Source organism: Salmo salar, chromosome ssa11 (genome assembly GCF_905237065.1).
Source record: "Salmo salar chromosome ssa11, Ssal_v3.1, whole genome shotgun sequence".
NCBI classification, from domain to species: domain Eukaryota; kingdom Metazoa; phylum Chordata; class Actinopteri; order Salmoniformes; family Salmonidae; genus Salmo; species Salmo salar.
In genome coordinates this window covers 84225360-84246703 of record NC_059452.1, presented here as the reverse complement: position 1 = coordinate 84246703, position 21344 = coordinate 84225360, and the positions used below count along the sequence as shown (strand labels likewise).

The following is a 21344-nucleotide window of genomic DNA, read 5'->3' as shown; positions in this document are numbered from 1 at the left end:
CAGTAAAACATGAACATTTTTAACCATAACATTTAAAAAAAAAATGGTATACAATCTACATTAACAATCTAAATGGACCAAAAAGAGACAATAGAAAGAAATGTCAATGGCAATGTGAGAAAATTATGGTAGCTAGTCTGGCCCTAATTCAGGTAAAAAAAAATGTTTTCATGTAAACCAGGGCGGGATCAGCCAGCGGCGGCTTCCCGCATGCGCGATTCATTTGCAGTCTGGACGTGGAGGCGTGAACATCTCCTGCGAGGACTGCAGCTGGGAGGGACTGCTGTGCGAGGACTGGGCCGCCTGTGAGTGCTTTGGGACGGGGGTGGGGCCCACGGAAGCACCCGCTGCTCGTTGAGAAGAGTAAGAACGATAAGTGCTTTTACGTCTCCAAAAGTCTCCAATAACACCAGAAAAAATCGCTAGATTTGTCGCTAGTCGCTTTTTTGAAAATGTGTCGCTAGAGGTGTCTGAATACTCGCTAAATATAGCGACAAAGTCGGTAAATTGTCAACACTGGAGTATGACCGTTTCCACTAGTTATCACAGCCACAAAGTTGTCATACTACTTCAATATTGACTATATTGTAAAAATTCATAAACACAAATTTGCTTTATGGTCTTCATTTAAGGTTAGGCATAAGGTTGGCAGTGTGGTTAATGTTTAAAATTAGTTAGGGTTAGGTTTAAAATCAGATTTTAAGAAGAAATGGTAGAAATAGGCGGGGTTTATAATTTTGTGGATGTGGTAACTGGTGATGACCCCGGAGGTGGGGACAAGGACAGCAGGACGTTCTCGCGCCTGCTCATCAGGTAGAAGATTTCCAATTGGGTGTGGCTTACGTTTTTGTTTTTTTGGACTGTTGTTGTTTCTTCAGAGGTGATAGGGGTCGTGAATCGTTTTTGAAGTTAGGTGTATCATATGGAACCATTTTGTAGAGAAATATACCTGTACGTGTTAAAACCGTCCACACCTGTTTGGAGCGGAACCTCATCTGAGTTCTGGAGTTTGTAAGGTAAGAAGCTCGACGAACTCAGCGCTTTTACTATTCATTAACATATGTAGACGGTAATTTACAGTATTCACCTGCAGGGTTGTGTGCCGTTCCTGTACAGACTACTTCTCTTGTATTTAAACAGTAACAAATTACATGTGCCAATATTTTTGATGACTTACTATGAATAATAATTTACAGAATATGGGTATGTAGGCCTAACTTTAGAAGACTACTTCACTGCTGAATCTACTGTACTAGTTGACATCAACACCCACAGATTCAGCCTTGAGACTGCATAGCCAGACACTTTTTGATGTCAGGTTTTTTTTTAAATGACAGTACAAACTGATGTCATAATGCTATATTGTAGTAATAGTAGGCCTACAGTATCAATAAGAACTAGTATGACACTACCATTGTCTTTTGTCCAGCCTGCCTTTTAAGTTCTCAAGTGAGATCTATACAAGGGTCAGGATGGCCGAGACCGAGCCATGGATCAGGGCTCGCCAGCGCCTCCCTCTTTCATGGATCAAACAATGGCTGTGGCATCCTCCAACCTCCAGAACCAAGGTTGAAGACCTGGAGAGGCATAATGTAGGCCATCCATTAGAAGACAGCACTACCAGTCCCTCCAGTTGCTGCTCTCGCCAGCGCATCCTCCTGGCCATCCTCATCATGGTGGCCCTGACAGTCATGGCACTGCTGCTACTGTGGAACTACCAGTGCATCATGGTATGGCACCTCTGCCAGGAAGAGCACTCTGGCTTCCCTGAGATGATGGGAGGGGGTATATGACTGGCACATTGGGGGAGAGACTAGGGCTGCTTGAGCAGGTTTAGGGAGTGATAATGCGAAAGCACATTAACCCTATCCAAACATATACACTAGCTAGCTCATTTTTTGTCCTGATTTTGTGTTTGTTTTTCTGCTTGGATTCTATGGTGCCATACATTTTGCACAATGTTAGTTTTTCCATATAAGTTATCAACAGGTGCCAGGTTTTTCAGTTACTGTCAGATTTTTGTTTGTTTGAAACTCAGGTTCAGAAATAAACAAGGCCAAAAGTATGTGGACAGCTGCTCATCAAACATCTCATTCCAAAATCATGGGCATTTAATATGGAGTTGGTCCCCCCGTTGCTGCAATAACAGCCTCCACTCTTCTGGGAAGGAAACTAGATGTTAGAACATTGCTGCAGGGACTTGCTTCCATTCAGCCATGAGCATTAGTGAGGTTGGGCGATTAGGCTTGACTCACAGTCTGCGTTCCGATTCATCCCAAAGGTGTTTGATTGGGTTTGAAGACACGGCTCTGCTGGCCAGTCAAGTTCTTCCACACATATCTCGAAAAACCATTTCTGTATGGACCTCGCTTTGTGCACAGGGGCATTGTCATGCTAACAGGAAAGGGCCTTCCCCAAACTGTTGCCACAAAGTTGGAAGCGCAGAATCATCTAGAATGTCGTGTGATGCTGCATTAAGATTTCCCTTTACTGGAACTAAGGGGCTTAGCCCGAACCATGAAAAACCGCCCCAGACCATTATTCTTTCTCCACCAAACTTTACAGCACTATGCACTCGGCCATCCCGTTCTGTGAGCTTGTGTGGCTTACAACTTCGCGGCTGAGCCATTGTTGCTCCTAGAAGTTTCCACTTCACAATAACAGCACTTACAGTTGACCGGGGCAGCTCTAGCAGGGCAGAAATTTGACAAACTGACTTGTTGGAAAGGTGCATCCTATGACGGTGCCACATTGAAAGTCACTAAGCTCTTCAGTATGGGCCAATCTACTGCCAATGTTTGTCTATGGAGAGTGCATGGAAGTGTGCTCAATTTAATAGAACTGTCAGCAACGAATGTGGCTGAAATAGCTGAATCCACTATTTGAAGGGGTCCACATACTTTTGTATAAAACAACACACTTTCAATGGTTTATTATGGGCATGTTGTGTATTACTCAAGCTGGAATATATAAGCTCTTATGTTCTTATTTCTTTTGTGAATATTAGAGGATGATTTTATATTTTGTAAGTGTTCCTACACTAGAAATAAAGATACTTGTTTGTCATATTAAGCTCAAAGCAAGTTTGCCAACCTATTATAGTTTTGTTGTTTTATTTTACCACAAGGGGGAGGTATTGTCCATAAATTAAACATCAAGTCCCAGCTCTCAGATGTTTCAAGGTGCAGCACTAACTGTTGTTTTGCATGTATTTTGGGGTTGAAGGTGGTCTCACTGATTTTCCTGCTAATTTAAACCAAGGGTTGGATAAAAAAAACATAGTGTGGCTCTCAAATTGACTGTGTGTCTACATTGTGATGCCTCTGTGTGGTCAAGCATGGGGGGAAATGTGTGTGTGTGATTATGTGAATGTGGTTTTCACTTGGGTGGTATCGGGTGTAATCATTATGCAGATTTTAGCCAAATTTTTCGTCTATTATTCCAAACGGAAAATGTTTTGTAATGAAAACAAGAGTTTCTATTGGACAAATTCATGTAGCTCCTTCGTCATTTCATTCCATTTGGTTGGTTCTTAAACGGTAAACGGTTTCCGTTGCAAGACGTAACGAATACATCCCAGGACTTTTGCATGCAACAGGGTTCCTGTCATGAGTGAGTCTTGTGGAACACAGTCCATCCTCACCCTTAGATTCTGATGTCCCAGGGCCCTGTCTGGTTCGAGGAAATGACCATTTGTCCCTTGGCATTGGCTGTTTAGCCATGTGTGTCTTTAAGGATAAAAGGTATGTTGAGCGGACACAGGTCCTTCTTGTTAAGGACCGGTAGTTGTGCCATTCTTCAGGGGATCAATCACAGATTTTCCAATAGAGGCAATGAGGCATGAGCCCAAGGGATGGAGGGGAAGTAGACACATCGGAAGGCTGGTAAAGAACATTCTGAAAGTGGACAATAGTACAATCCTTGTTTATGTCATCAAAATAGTTTTACGACTATCATACTATCTTGTATGGTGTCTTATTGTCATTCAAAAAGGTGAGGGCAAATTAAAACATGGTCATTATTGCACTTGTTGTGGAATGAAGTTGCCATGTAGGCCTAGTTTATAATGCCAACCATCATTTTTCCAACACTGGTGCAATGCTGTACTAGCCCACCATCTTTATTGTCCCTGGCGATGACAACAGGGAGGGGATTGTGGATCTGTCCCCGTATGTTCGTTTGTATGTTCTTTCTTACAGTAGTCACACGATAACTCAGACAGCACTGGCCCGATTTTAACAAAACTTGGGTGAATGATGCGTCTTGCCATAGAGATCCAGCATTTACAAAATTACACTGATTGGGCAGATGGTGGCGCTATAACAAGATATTGAAAATGCAAAGTTTGAAACGTCAAGCCCCTCACCCTGTTTGACCTAAAGTAATGAAATTCGGTACACAGGTCCCTCTCAGAAGGAACAAATGAGCCTTGGGGACCCATAAGGTCTGCCATGATGGATTTTCCGTGATTTTGAATTTCGTGAAAAATACTTTACGCAACTCTTCAGGCAGCAAATTACCGATTTGCACAAAACTTGATATGTGGCATCTATGGACAAAGGTGTCTCAATGCAATATTTTCCAGACTAGTGCTTAAAACAACATTCAGCCTTGACAATTCAGCCACACCAGCCCACATCACCGTGTGTCTGTCTGACACTGTTTTTCTGTCTTTGTTCCTCTGTTGTCAGTCTGTCTGTGTCTGTCTGTCACTCCTAAGTGTTAATTGCTATTACATATAGATCCAACAAATTAAGGAACTGGCAGTACATCTGTGTCTCTCTGTTTTCTTCATACCTACACTGCACTCACCTCTGAGCTGTGTCTGCTAAGCCTAGCATCCTTTCCCATAGCACTGGTACCAGAAGACCAGAGGATCACACTGCCTGTGCTGGGTCCAGCAACAACCTAGTTGTGAATGAATAAACACATTTATTAGATAAAGAAGAAAGATTACTGTTTTTTTTTTTTTTACATTGTAGAATAATAGGGAAGACGTCAAAACTATGAAATAACACATGGAATCATGTAACCAAAAAAGTGTTAAACAAATCAAAATATATTTGAGATTCTTGAAAGTAGCCACCCTTTGCCTTGATGACAGCTTTGCACACTCTTTGCATTCTCTCAACCAGCTTCATGAGGTAGTCACCTGGAATGTATTTCAATTAACAGGTGTGCCTTGTTAAAAGTTAATGTGGAATTTATTTTCTTAATGCGTTAGTAGTGTTGTGACAAGGTATTGTTGGTATTAGTAATGCACCGATATTACATTTTTGCCCAATACCGATATCTGATATTTTCCTTGCCAAAAAAAAAACAATACCGATATTTGCAATTTTAGCGGCCTTTTAAGCATTCTAGTACAGTTAAATAGTTGGACGCAGTGGTCTAAGGCACTGCTTCTCAGTGCAAGAGGTGTCACTATAGTCCCTGGTTCGAATCCAGGCTGTATCACATCGTCCGGGCCGTCATTGTAAATAAGAATTTGTTCTTAACTGACTTGCCTAGTTAAATAAAGGTTACACACACACCACACTGACCAAGAAGTTATTTATGTCCCCATTACCAGTAAACATAATCAAAACCTATTTCATTCACTTACTTGCTGTGCTGTTTCGTTGTTCAGTCGTTTCATTCCCAACCAGGATTTCTTTGGAACGCAGTTTGGGTCTTTGCGTGTCAAAAAAGATACACCTCAAATAACACTATTTGACGTGTCAAATAATACAACAATCTGTTTCAGAAGCTACAGTTAGTTAGCTAACTATATAGCTAGGTGTCATCATCTAAAATAACCCTAATTTATAAGACAGTTCTTATTTGATTTAATGGTGGTCGAACCCATCTATGTGAAGCTAGCCACAATAAGGATTATCCACAATAGTGGACTTTGCGGTTAGCCTTCAAAATAAAAGTATGGCATTCTACTATTTGTATTCATTTGCATTACTGTCAATGCCATATTTTTATTTTGAAGGCAAACAGCAATTTCCACTATTGTTCCTAATCCTTATTGTGGCTAGCTTCACAAAACATAACCCGGTGCGGTCGAGCCTCACTAGCCAGATGATGATAGCTGGCTGCTTATAACGTTAGCTTTTGGCAACAGGGTTAAGTTGCTGACTAGCTATTTATTTTCATGAACTGAAGTTCAATTTCCATAGGCAAACAACAAGTGGCAACCTAGCTAATACTTACAAGGATTCCTAAATCATTGCTAAGATTGAATGAAAATCACTGCAGGTTCTACTGGTCATTGTTTTCAGGCTGGTTGCGTGGGTGCTAGCTAGGTACCAATCTAAAGCTAGCTACCCCAGACATTGCGGTCAAACAAATTATGCTTTATTACCAACGCAATATTGTAAACACATCGTTCGTGGCCGGTGTTTGCAGACTTTTTTTGTACAGCTTTGACAGTGCTACTGTATCTTTTTTGACACGCAAAGACCCAAACGGCATTCCATAGTATGTATGTCGTGAAGCTAATACCAGTGACGCTATTACTGTGTAACTCCGGTAGGGCAACATCTGAAAAATAGCGCACTTGGTAGTGTGGTTGAGCACCGGTACAGTCGGCGAAAGCCAACATCACCCACAACAGTTGATTGCCAAGGGCAATGAATTCCATTATCTTGGCATTAATGGATTAAGCCTTTTGAGTTGTCTCGCTGAAATTTGACTCTTTCAAATGACTGCTCGACTTGTTGACTGCTCGATCCAGACAGCAGACATTGTGGGCTAGTTTAGGAATGCTGTGTTGCATGTATAGCGCAACATTTTACGTGGCATCATTACGTCATGTACCTACGTTCTATAGGTATGCACGTCAGCTTTGACATCAGTTTTGCACATCGGGGTGTTAAACTAGACATTGGCCGATACCGATGTTGGCATTTTTAGCTAATATCGGCTGATTCCGATATGTTCACCAATATATTGTGCATCCCTTGTTAGCCTATTTGGTAAAATACAAAGTCCATGGCAAGAACAGCACAAATAAACAAAGAGAAACGACAGTCCATCATTACTTTAAGACTTGAAGGTCAGTCAATCTGAAAATGTCAAGAACTTTGAAAGTTTCTTCAAGTGCACATGTAAAGTGTTGGTTGCATATTTCATGAGCTGAATAAAAAGTTCCCAAGTTTGGGATGCTCTGGCTCGACTTCCCGCTAATATCCAGCAACTTCGCACAGACATTGAAGAGGAGTGGGACAACATTCCACAGGCCACACAACAGCCTTATTTAATTATATGTGAAGGACGTGTGGGCTGCATGAGGCAAATGGTGGTTACACCAGAGACTGACTGGTTTTATTTATTTCTTTTTTTGTACTTTTACCACTTTTTCTCCCCAATTGGTAGTTAGTCTTGTCCCATCGCTTCAACTCCCGAACGCACTCGGGAGAGGCGAAGGTCGAGAGCCATGCGTCCTCCGAAACACGACCCCGCCAAGCCGCACTGCTTCTTGACACACTGCTCACTTAACCCGGAAGCCAGCTGCACCAAACTGGCGTCCAAAGTCAGCATCCATGCGCCCAGACCGCCACAAGCAGTCGCTAGAGCCCCAAATCGACAAGGACATCCTGGGATCAAACCCGGGTCTGTAGTGACGCCTCAAGCACTGCGATGCAGTGCCTTAGACCGCTGCGCCACACGGGAAGCTACTGACTGGTTTTCTGATCCACACCCCTATATTTGCATATCTGTATTCCCAGTCATGTGAAATCCATAGATTAGGACCTAATGTATTTATTTTTAATTGACTGACTTCTTTATATGAACTGTAACTCAGTAAAATCTTTTAAACCTGTACCCCTGCACACTGACTTGGTACAGGTACCCCCTAGAGGTCGACCGATTAATTAAGGCCAATTTCAAGTTTTCATAACAATCGGATATCTGCATTTTTGGATGCCGATTATGGCCAATTACATTGCACTCCACGAGGAGACTGCGTGGCAGGCTGACCACCTGTTACGCGAGTGCAGCAAGGAGCCACGGTAAGTTGCTAGCTAGCATTAAACTTATCTTATAAAAAACAACAATCAATCTTAAGATAATCACTAGTTAACTACACATGGTTGATGATATTACTAGTTTATCTAGCTTGTCCTGCGTTGCATATAATCAATGCGGTGCCTGTTAATTTATCATCGAATCACAGCCTACTTCGCCAAACGGGTGATGATTTAACAAGCGCATTCGTGAAAAAAGCACTGTCATTGCACCAATGTACCTAACCATGAACATCAATGCCTTTCTTAAAATCAATACACATGTAAAAAAAATTAAACCTGCATATTTATTTAATATTGCCTGCTAACATTAATTTCTTTTAGTTAACTAGGGAAATTGTCTCTTCTCTTGCGTTCTGTGCAAGCAGAGTCAGGGTATATGCAGCAGTTTGGGCTGCCTGGCTCGTTGCGAACTGTGTGAAGACCATTTCTTCCTAACAAAGACCGTAATTAATTTGCCAGAATTTTACATAATTCTGACATAACATTGAAGGTTGTGCAATGTAACAGCAATATTATGGATGCAACCCGTTCGATAAAATACAGAACGGGTCCATTATTCACCTGAAGAATAAACGTTTTGTTTTCAATGATAGATTCCGGATTTGACCATATTAATGACCATAATATATATATATATATATATATATATATATATAAACAATCGGCAGATTAATCGGTATCGGCTTTTTTGGGTCCTCCAATAATCGGTATCAGCGTTGAAATCATAATCTGTCGACCTCTAGTACCCCCTGTACATAGCCTCCTTATTGTTATGTTATTGGGTTACTTTTTATTATTGACTTTATTTGGTAAATCTTTTCTTAACTCTTCTTGAACTGCACTGTTGGTTAAGGGCTTGTAAGTAAGCATTTCACGGTAAGGTCTACACTTGTTGTATTCGGGCATGTGAAATTATTTTTCAGTGTGCAAGATTTTAACTGCAATTTAAATTCCGTGAAATAAAAGTTTTTTCCCCCACCAATTTACACAACTCAAAAGGCACCTAATTTTTGGAACAACCCACATAGAATCGTGATACATGTAGAATGGCAATACATATGGTATCGCCAAAGTAAGAGTGATAATATCTTATTGTGAGGCACTTCCCAGCCCTACTACCAAATGGTTCTATCTGTGGGGTTTTGTGATGGGAAGTAAATAAGTAATTGCAAGTCATGCCGAAGTGACTTAAATTATGCGTTGTATGAAGCCAAACCCATTGTGTAGTTACCTCAAGCTGTTATCCAAACTCTCTTGCCTTCACTGCCAAATCAGGCAGCGCACGCACTGTGGATTTCATCTGAAAAAAGAGCACCGCTCAATTTTTAACAATGGCAAAGCGACGCTGTCATATTTTCGCCACGGTTGCGCTATTACTGTTTGGGATTGTAGCCATTCTCCTTCTAACTATTCCCACGGATGACTTGACCGAACCTCCGGAATTTATGGTAAGATTCGTTGGGCTATTTTTGGACTATGTATGTCAGCGTTTTAGGCTGGTTCGTGAAATGTAAGATGAACACAATTAGCCTCACCAACTCCTTACGAAAAAAGATTGCAGTCAGAGTGCAGTTTAACTGTAGTATAATGCAGTATAACTGCAGTTAAAATGGAGTTAACTGCACTATGCTGCAAATACTGCAAACTTTTTTTTTTTACGACTAATTTTGCAGTGCAACTGCAGTACACTGCAGTTATTCTGCAATTACTGTGTCCAAAATACTACAGTGGACTGCAGTTACTGCACTTTTACTTCAGTTTCAAAAGTGCTATATATTTTTGTAAGGGACAGTGTAGGCTGTGAATGGAGTGGAGTGAGGTGTCTATCTGCAGGCAGCAAGCAGCATGCAGAATATAAACTGCATAGGTAAGGTAATTTATGTCTACTGACTACAACACTGAAGATAAGAAAATTGTCAACAAGCATTCAACAATTCAGTCAGTCAATCCACCTCTGCAACCTGGTCCCAGAGCATTTCATATTATTCTCTATGTAAACCCAAGATACTCCTTTTAGTATGTATGTCATGTTCCTCCCTCACAACGCAAGGACAGCGGAGTCAATCACCACCTTCCGGAGACACCTGAAACCCCACCTCTTTAAGGAATACCTAGGATAGGATAAAGTAATCCTTCTAACCCCCCCCCCCCCCAAAAGATTTAGATGCACTATTGTAAAGTGGTTGTTCCACTGGATATCATAAGGTGAATCCACCAATTTGTAAGTCGCTCTGGATAAGAGCGTCTGCTAAATGACTTAAATGTAAATGTTTCATGGTATGTACAGTGAGGGGGGAAAAAGTATTTGATCCCCTGCTGATTTTGTACGTTTGCCCACTGACAAATAAATTATCCGTCTATAATTTTAATGGTAGGTTTATTTGAACAGTGAGAGACAGAATAACAACAAAAATATCCAGAAAAACGCATGTCAAAAATGTTGTCAATTGATTTGCATTTTAATGAGGGAAATAAGTATTTGACCCCCTCTCAATCAGAAAGATTTCTGGCTCCCAGGTGTATTTTATACAGGTAACGAGCTGAGATTAGGAGCACACTCTTAAAGGGAGTGCTCTTGCTAGACGTTCACATTATACACCCACCCATCCACGCTGACCAATGACCCTCCTTTCATTTTTTGCCTTAAGTAACCTTCTGTCTTATGTAACCATACCAAACGTAACACATCATACTAATTTGAATGTTTACAATGTTCAGTCTAAATCAAATCAAACTTTATTTGTCATGTACCGAATACAACAAGTGTAGACCTTACCGTGAAATGCTTACTTACAAGCCCTTAACCAACAGTGCAGTTTAAGAAGAGGTAAGAAAATGTTTACCAAATAAACTGAAGTCAAAAATAATGAAAAGTAACCCAATAACATAACAATAACGAGGCTATATACAGGGGGTACCGGTACCGAGTCAATGTGCGGGGGTACAGGTCAGAGGTAATTTGTACATGTAGGTAGGGGTGAAGTGACTATGCATAGATTAACAGCGAGTAGCAGCAGTGTACAAAAGAAATGGAGGGGAGGGGGTCAATGTCATAGTCCGGTGGCCATTTGATTAATTGTTCAGCAGTCTTATGGATTGGGGGTAGAAGCTGTTAAGGAGCCTTTTGGTTCTAGACTTGGCACTCCGGTACCTCTTGCCATGCAGTAGCAGAGAAAACTGTCTATGACTTGGGTGACTGGAGTCTCTGACATTTTTATGGGCTTTCCTCTGACACCGCCTATTTATATAGGTCCTGGATTGCAGGAAGCTTGGCCCCAGTGATGTACTGGATCATATGCACTAACTTCTGTAGCGCCTTACGGTCAGAATCCGAGTAGTTGCCATACCTGGAGGTGATGCAACCAGGCAGGATGCTCTCGATGGTGCTGCTGTAGAACTTTTTGAGGATCTGGGGACCCATGCCAAATCTTTTCAGTCTCCTGAGAGGGAAAAGGTTTTGTCGTGCCCTCTTTATGACTGTCTTGGTGTGTTTGGACCATGATTGATCGTTGGTGATGTGGACACCAAGGAACTTGAAACTCTCGACCCGCTCCACTACAGCCCCGTTGATGTTAATGGGGGCCTGTTCGGCCCGCCTTTTCCTGTAGTCCATGATCAGCTCCTTTGTCTTGCTCACATTGAGGGAGAAGTTGTTATCCTGGCACCACACTGCCAGTTCTCTGACCTCCTCCCTTTAGGCTGTCTCATCGTTGTCGGTGATCAGGCCTACCACTGTTGTGTCGTCAGCAAACTTAATGATGGTGTTGGAGTCGTGTTTGACCACGCAGTCGTGGTTGAACAGGGAGTACAGGAGGGGACTAAGTGCACACCCCTGAGGGGCCCCAGTGTTGAGGATCAGCGTGGCAGACGTGTTGTTGCCTAACCTTACCACCTGGGGGCGGCCCGTCAGGAAGTCCAGGATCCAGTTGCAGAGGGAGGTGTTTAGTCCCAGGGTCCTTAGCTTAATGATGAGCCTTATGGACACTATGGTGTTGAACGCTGAGCTGTAGTCAATGAACAGCATTCTCACATAGGTGTTCCTTTTGTCCAGGTGGGAAAGGGCAGTGTGGAGTGTGATTGAGATTGCGTCATCTGTGGATCTGTTGGGGCAATATGCGAATTGGAGTGGGTCTAGGGTATCTGGGAGGATGCTGTTGTGAGCTATGACCAGCCTTTCAAAGCACTTCATGGCTACCGACGTGAGTGCTACAGGGCGATAATCATTTAGGCAGGTTACCTTCGCTTCCTTGGGCACAGGGACTATGGTGGTCTGCTTGAAACATGTAGGTATTACAGACTCAGTCAGGGAGAGGTTGAAAATGTCAGTGAAGACACTTGCCAGTTGGTCCGCAGCATGCTTTGAGTACACGTCCTGGTAATCCATCTGGCCCCGCGGCTTTGTGAATGTTGATCTGTTTAAAGGTCTTGCTTACATCGGTTACCAAGAGCGTTATCACACAGTCATCCAGAACAGCTGGTGCTCTCGTGCATGCCTCGAAGCGAGCATAAAAGGCATTTAGCTCATCTGGTAGGCTCCCGTCACTGAGCAGCTGGGTTTCCCTTTGTAGTCCGTAATAGTTTTCTAGCCCTGCCACATCCGAAGAGCGTCAGAGCCCGTGTAGTAGGATTCAATCTTAATCCTGTATTGATGCTTTGCTTGTTTGATGGTTCATCTGAGGGCATAGCGGGATTTCTTATAGGCGTCCAGATTAGTGTCCCGCACCTTGAAAGTGGCAGCTGTAGCCTTTAGCTCGATGCGGATGTTGCCTGTAATCCATGGCTTCTGGTTTGGATATATACGTACGGTCATTGTGGGGAGGATGTCGTCGATGCACTTATTGATGAAGACGATGACTGAGGTGGTATACTCCTCAATGCCATTAGATGAATCCCGGAACATATTCCGGTGTATGCTAGCAAAACAGTCCTGTAGTGTTACATCCGCGTCATCTGACCACTTCCGTATTGAGCGAGTCACTGGTGCTTCTTGCTTTAGTTTTTGCTTGTAAGCAGGAATCAGGAGAATATAATTTTTGTCTAATTTGCCAAATGGAGGGTGGGGGAGAGCTTTGTATGCGTCTCTGTGTGTGGAGTAAAGGTGGTCTAGAGTTTATAAAAAAAAAAATGTTTTTAATTTTTTTTCTCCTCTGGTTGCACATGTGACATGCTGGTAAAACTGATTTAAGTTTGCCTCCATTAAAGTCCCCGGCCACTAGAAGTGCTGCTTCTGGGTGAGCATTTTCTTGTTTGCTTATGGCCTTATAGAGTTGGTTGAGTGCGCTCTTAGTGCCAGCATCAGTCTGTGGAGGTAAATAGATGGCTACGAGTAATATAGCTGAGAACTCTCTTGGTAGATTGTGTGGTCTACAGCTTATCATAAGGTACTCTAACTCAGGCGAGCAATACCTCGAGACTTCTTTACTATAAGACATCGCGCACCAGCTGTTATTGACAAAAAGACACACACCCCCACCCCTTGTCTTACCAGATGCAGCTTCTCTGTTCTGCGGGTGCATTGAAAATCCCTCCAGCTCTATATTGTCAGTGTCGTCGTTCAGCCACGAGTCGGTGAAACATAGGATATTACAGTTCTTAATGTCCCGTTGGTAGGATAATCGTAGGTCATCCATTTTATTTTCCAATGATTGCATGTTAGCAAGTAGAATTGATGGCAATGGGACTTTACTCGCTCGCCTACAGATTCTCAAAAGGCAGCCTGATCTGCGTCCTCTTTTCTTCCGTCTTTTCTTCACGCAAATTACGTGGATCTGGGTCTGTTCCCAGTATATCTTTCTCATCGGACTCGTTAAAGGAAAAAGCTTCTTCCAGTTCGTGGTGAGTAATCCCAGTTTTGATGTCTTGGTCATAAGAGACGGTAGCAGCAACATTATGTACAAATAAGTTAAATAAATGACAAACAACGCAAAAAAACGTCAACCATCCTCTACAGTGCCATTTTACCACTACTGGTCTATGAGACCAGGCTGATCCACCTCATACATAAAATTATATAAGAAACTTGTAGCAATTTAGTTAGCCTACCATCTTAGGTTTAAAGGCTTAAAATGCGTCATTCCATACGGTTGAATAAGGTTGATTGCCAACCTTGCTGAGCTCCTATCCAATAATACAGTCACTGAAAAGTACCAAAACCTATTTGGCCATTAACGTGTCTGGGTCACATTGTCATCATATAATATTCACCCTGAAAAGTGTTAACATGGGTGTGAGTTGCTAACAACCTAGTGACACTACTTTGTGGTGTCCAAAGCAATCTGCTGAGACAATGTATCTTTCACCTTATGTCACCTACTGGGGTCCGACGTATAACGAAAAAGACATTACAGAAAAAACTACAATTTACATACATTAACATGTAGTGTAGAGGTCGACCGATTTAATCGGCAAGGCCGATTTCAAGTTTTTTTTTATGCCGATTTACATTGCACTCCACAAGGAGACTGCGTGGCAGCCAGACCACCTGTTACACGAGTGCAGCAAGGAGCCAAGGTAAGTTGCTAGCTAGCATTAAACTTATAAAAAAACAATCAATCTTAACATAATCACTAGTTAACTACACATGGTTGATGATATTACTAGTTTAACTAGCTTGTCCTGCGTTGCAAATAATCAATGCGGTGCCTGTTCATTTATCATCGAATCACAGCCTACTTCGCCAAACGGGTGATGATTTAACAAGCGCATTAGCGAAAAAAGCACTGTCGTTGCACCAATGTGTACCTAACCATAAACATCAATGCCTTTCTTAATATCAATATACATATATTTTTTAAACCTGCATATTTAGTTAAAAGTAATTAATATTAACAGGCAATATTAACTAGGGAAATTGTGTCACTTTTCTTGCGTTCTGTGCAAGCACAGTCAGGGTATATGCAGCAGTTTGGGCCGCCTGGCTTGTTGCAAACTGTGTGAAGACCATTTCTTCCTAACAAAGACCGTAATTAATTTGCCAGAATTTTACATAATTCTAACATAACATTGAAGGTTGTGCAATGTAACAGCAATATTTAGACTTATGGATGCAACCTGTTCGATAAAATACGGAACGGTTCCGTATTTCACTGAAATAATAAATGTTTTGTTTTTGAAATGATAGTTTCCGGATTTTACCATATTAATGACCTAAGGCTCGTATTTCTGTGTGTTTTATTATATTATAATTAAGTCTATGATTTGAAATGTGATAGAGCAGTCTGACTGAGCGGTGGTAGGCAGCAGCAGGCTCGTAAGCATTCATTCAAACAGCACTTTCCTGCATTTGCCAGCAGCTCTTCGCTGTGCTTCAAGCATTGCGCTGTTTATGGCTTCAAGCCTATCAACTTCCGAGATTAGGCTGGCAATACTAAAGTACCTATAAGAACATCCAATAGTCAAGGGTATATGAAATACAAATGGTATAGAGAGAAATAGTCCTATAATTCCTATAATAACTACAACCTAAAACTTCTTAACTGGGAATATTGAAGACTCATGTTAAAAGGAACCACCAGCTTTCATATGTTCTCATGTTCTGAGCAAGGAACTTAAATGTAAACTTTTTTACATGGCATATATTGCACTTTTACTTTCTTCTCCAACGCTGTGTTTTTGCATTATTTAAACCAAATTGAACATGTTTCATTATTTATTTGAGACTAGATAGATTTTTATTTATGTATTATCATAAGTTAAAATAAGTGTTCATTCAGTATTGTTGTAATTGTCATTATTACAAATATAATATTTATATAAAAATCGTCCGATTAATCGGTATCAGCTTTTTTTGGTCCTCCAATAATCGGTATCGGCGTTGAAAAATAGTAATCGATCGACCTCTAATGTAGTGTGTGTTTGCATCTACACGCCTCCTGTTTTCACAAGTGAAGCCTTGACCTCCACAGAAACGATGCTTCACTGACATAGGCCTGCATTACATTGCAGCCAGGGTCCTTGGAACTACATTACCTTCATCTAAAATATCCTATTGGTGGTGTCTGCTTTCTCACCTCTCTCTGTGTCTCTCGCTCTCTGTCTCTCTGTTTTCTCTTCACTGCTCATGGAGCAGTCGCCTGGACTTCTTCAAAATGCTCTATACACGGATGGCATGTAAACTAACAACACAATGTGGGCAACATGGTGTGTGTGGTCAGGTATAGTGAAGTGTTTGCAGTTTAACAGTCACATACCCTAATGCATGCCTGGCTCTTTGTGCAATGCTGAAAGGAGCCTCTGTTTGCTCAAACAGACATTGCCAATGGCTCAACCCTGTGTATGTTTGGGTGAATTTAGAAACCTCAGAGAGAAGAGTAGTTGAATGCCTTGAACCATAACAGATAACTACTACTTCTTGCATGGGTTATTGACCGTCTGTGTATATAAAGAATATGAATCAAATCTCTACTGGTCCTCATATAAATCTTATGAATACCCTTCAAGTTGTATGAATACCCTATATTGTGTTATCAATGGAAAAACAGGAAATCAGCTCTTTGTGGAGGACTGGTCTGCAGATGTTCTGTCTGATCACACCGTAGAACCCTAAGAATGACGACTGCTGCATTTTTTGTCAATGGGGCATATCCATTATGTTCATTTAGTTGCATATCCATGTTGCTCTGTTTTTGGAAGACTCTTCTTCCTTCTCTGCCTCTTGCCTCTCATTGGATGAGTTTTTGTCATTTTGAGAAATCTTTGTTTAAAAATCAGAAAACCTATCACAGCTAGAGACTACTATTGGTTTTCTGTGTGTAGCCCCTATCGGCTCGCTCTCATTCCCCCCCCATACCGAATCCATCGACCACAGCTTCCTGTTAGCTGCTGAAATGGTTAACAGTCAGTTTCTTTAGAAAAAGTTTCAAGGTCTCATCCTGTTCCGCCCCATCAAACATGTCATCGGGTGAGCTCATTTTCAACTGAAGGGTTTTGGGGGGGTTTATTGGGAGGTCAAAACAGGAAGTTGTAATCCTGGAGTGGAACATGCAGGCCATGCCAATCAGCTGTTTCTATTCCATTTAGTGCCAGATAAATGTACAGAGACAGCACTTGAATTAATAATAATTTCAGCTACAGTGGGGGGAAAAAGTATTTGATCCCCTGCTGATTTTGTACGTTTGCCCACTTACAAAGAAATGATCAGTCTATAATTTTAATGGTAGGTTTATATGAACAGTGAGAGACAGAAGAACAACAAAAAAATCCAGAAAAACACATTTAAAAAATTTTATAAAATGATTTGCATTTTAATGAGGGAAATAAGTATTTGACCCCTCTGCAAAACATGACTTAGTACTTGGTGGCAAAACCCTTGTTGGCAATCACAGAGGTCAGACGTTTCTTGTAGTTGGCCACCAGGTTTGCACACATCTCAGGAGGGATTTTGTCCCACTCCTCTTTGCAGATCTTCTCCAAGTCATTAAGGTTTCGAGGCTGACGTTTGGCAACTCGAACCTTAAGCTCCCTCCACAGATTTTCTATGGGAATAAGGTCTGGAGACTAGGCCACTCCAGGACCTTAATGTGCTTCTTCTTGAGCTACTCCTTTGTTGCCTTGGCCGTGTGTTTTGGGTCATTGTCATGCTGGAATACCCATCCACGACCCATTTTCAATGCCCTGGCTGAGGGAAGGAGGTTCTCACCCAAGATTTGACAGTACATGGCCCCGTCAAATGATGTGGTGAAGTTGTCCTGTCCCCTTAGCAGAAAAACACCCCCAAAGCATAATGTTTCCACCTCCATGTTTGACGGTGGAGATTGTGTTCTTGGGGTCATAGGCAGCATTCCTCCTCCTCCAAACACGGCGAGTTGAGTTGATGCCAAAGAGCTCCATTTTGGTCTCATCTGACCACAACACTTTCACCAGTTGTCCTCTGAATCATTCAGATGTTCATTGGCAAACTTCAGACGGGCATGTATATGTATTCTTGAGCAGGGGGACCTTGCGGGCGCTGCAGGATTTCAGTCCTTCACGGCATAGTGTGTTACCAATTGTTTTCTTGGTGACAATGGTCCCAGCTGCCTTGAGATCATTGACAAGATCCTCCCCGTGTAGTTCTGGGCTGATTCCTAACCGTTCTCATGATCATTGCAACCCCACGAGGTGAGATCTTGCATGGAGCCCCAGGCCGAGGGATATTGCATATAATGCATCTCTGCTTGGCTCTCAGCATTAGAGATTCAATGCATTCGGAAAGTATTCAGACCCCTTCCCCTTTTCCATATTGATGAAAAACAGGCTGTAATGTAACAATCTACACACAATACCCCATAATGACAAAGCGATAACAGGTTTAGACATTTTTGCAAAAAAAAATAATAATCGTAATTGAGCTCATGTGCATCCTGTTTCCATTGGTCATCCTTGAGATGTTTCAACAACTTCATTGGACTCCACCTGTGGTAAGTTGATTGGACATGATTTGAGAAGGCACACCTGTCTATATAAGGTTGAACAGTTGACAGTGTATGTCAGAGGAATTGTCTATAGAGCTCCAAGACAGGATTGTGTCGAGCCACAGATCTGGGGAAGGGTACCAAAACATTTCTGCAGCACTGAAGATCCCCAAGAACACAGTGGCCTCCATCATTCTTAAGTGGAAGAAGTTACTCTACTTAGAGCTATCCGCCAGACCAAACTGAGCAAACAGGGGAGAAGGCCCTTCATCAGGGAGGTGACCAAGAACCCAATGATCACTCTGACAAAGCTCCAAAGTTCCTCTGTGGAGATGGGAGAACCTGCCAGAAGGACAACCATCTCTGCAGCACACCATCAATAAGGCCTTTATGGTAGAGTGGCCAGATGGAAGCCACTCAGTAAAAGGCACATGACAGCCCGCTTGAAGTTTGCCAAAAGGCACCTAAAGGACTCTCAGAACATGAGAAACAAGATTCTCTGGTCAGATGAAACCAAGATTGAACTCTATGGCCTGAATGCCAATCCTCACGTCTGGAGGAAACCTGGCACCATCCCTACGGTAAAGCATGGTGGTAGCAGCATAATGCTGTGGGGATGTTTTTCTGTGGCAGGGACTGGATAGACTAGTCCAGAACGAGGGAAAGATGAACGGAGCAAAGTACAGAGATCCTTGATGAAAACCTGCTCCAGAGTGCTCAGGACCTCAGACTGGGGCGAAGGTTCACTACGCCAAGACAACACAGGAGACCAGTCTATGAATGTCCTTGAGTGGCCCAGCCAGAGCCCGGACTTGAACCCGATCCAACATCTCTGGAGAGACCTGAAAATAGCTGTGCAGCGACGCTCCCTGTCCAACCTGACAGAGCTTGAGAGGATCTGCAGAGAAGAATGAGAGAAACTCCCCAAATACAGGTGTGCCAAGCTTGTAGCGTCATACCCAAAAAGACTCGAGGCTCTAATCGCTGCCGAAGGTGCTTCAACAAAGTACTGAGTTAAGGGTCTGAACACCTATGTATATTAAATCTATATTTTTTTTTGGGGGGGGGTGGTAAATGTCTAAAAACCTGTTGTTGCTTTGTCATCATGGGGTATTGTGTGTAGATTGATGAGGGGGGAAAAACTATTGAATCAATTTTAGAGTAAGGCTGTAATGTAACAATGTGGAAAAAGTCAAGAGGTCTGAATACTTTCCAAATGCACTGTAGATTGGGAGTAATGGTAATCAAGCATTCTCACGCTACAAAAACAGTAAATAGGCTCCTGCTCCTATGAGCTGTTCAGGCTTGCACAAGCCAAGTCTTGTCCAAGGCTACTTACTTATGATGTATGTTAGTATCATGTTTCCAGGTTCACATATGCATGCATGAATGCTCTGAGGGACATACAATCAGGTAAAAAATGATTGGCACCCTTGATAAAGATGAGGGAAAAGACTGTATAAATAATACAAATACTGACCTACATTGTATGTAAAAAAATAGCTATTTTCATGTCATCTGATTCCAATCCAAGTGCCAATGCTGTTTAGCAATCGCCACGCATTTACATTTGTTAGATGACATGAAGATAGAGCTCTTTGCCCACGCACACCAGTGGTGGGTTTGGTGTCGAAAGATAGATGCATGAAAGATGAATTCACTGAATCCCAAGGTGGAATGTACAAGAAATTTAGCCAGGCCAACTGAACATGTAGCCGATAAATGGACGCACTCGCTTTGGCTCTACTGGTGCCTATATTACATTGATGTTACAAGTCATTATACCACCCCGCTCTTAGTGAGCTGCCCGTTTTGTCCCCCTGTGGGAGAAAAACAGTGTGCCCCACAGGTGGTTGTGTGCCATATAATAGAACTGTAGGCTACTTCACTGGTTGTAGCCATGCATCTGTTTGCATTTATTTGATTGGAGAATTATATGGACAGTTGAACGAATTAATATACTATATAGATGCCTAATTCCTAAATAATCAAATTCATTTTATTTTCAATTAACACAGTGATGACAAGTGTTTGTTGTTGTTTTTCCTTTGTTGGCTTTACGTTGGCTTTAAAAAAAACAAGAGGTAGGTCTATCACACTGGCCAGGACAAATTATCAATATATATTTTAATGTGACAATGTATATTTTTGTTCTTTAGTATTTTATTTATCTATTTTTTACTCAACAGTTCTTTTCCTTAACTGCATTGTTGGTTAAGGGCTTGTAAGTAAGCATTTCACTGTGAGGTCTACACCTGTTGTATTTGGCGCATGTGACACATACAATTTGATTTGAAGTGTCTCAGAAGGCAGAAGCAGACCTAGACAGGGCTCATTCATAATATTTACTATATTTACTTCAAACACTCAAAAAACAACAAAAACAATTATAATAATAAAGGAATTTGAAGAAAAAAGTATCTCATTCCGTCCTAGTTGGGCAATATGCACTCAGTGTCCAGGTTATTAAGTGCACCACCCCTTTCAAAACAATTGTTCACTCCTACAGATACAGTTGAAGTCGGAAGTTTACATACGCTTAGGTTGGAGTCATTAAAACTTGTTTTTCAACCACTCCACAAATTTCTTGTTAACAAACTATAGTTTTGGCAAGTCGGTTAGGACATCTACTTTGTGCATGACACGAGTAATTTTTCCAACAATTGTTTAGAGATTATTTCACTTATAATTCAGTATATCACAATTCCAGTGGGTCAGAAGATTACATACACTCAGTTGACTGTGCCTTTAAACAGCTTGGAAAATTCCAGAAAATGATGTCATGGCTTTAGAAGCTTCTGATAGGCTAATCGACATAATTTGAGTCAATTGGAGGTGTACCTGTGGATGTATTTCAAGGCCTAACTTCAAACTCAGTGCCTCTGCTTGACATCATTGGAAAATCAAAAGAAATCAGCCAAGACCTCAGAAA

At 41.8% G+C, this 21344-nt stretch overlaps 1 protein-coding gene across 4 annotated transcripts in view; it reads left to right on the top strand.

The window, feature by feature from the left end:
* Positions 1 to 212: 212 nt before the first annotated feature.
* enp2 (Ectonucleoside triphosphate diphosphohydrolase 2) overlaps positions 213 to 21344 on the top strand; it is a 47852-nt gene continuing 26720 nt past the window's right edge. The window contains exon 1 of one of the 4 annotated variants that reach the window (XM_014128470.2): positions 213 to 363. Coding sequence is in view for 1 of the 4 variants with exons in the window: in NM_001141635.1 (NP_001135107.1) it covers positions 9353 to 9469 (117 nt within the window). In the remaining 3 variants the exon portion in view is untranslated. The other 3 variants (XM_014128472.2, XM_014128471.2, NM_001141635.1) reach the window with 3 other exon arrangements.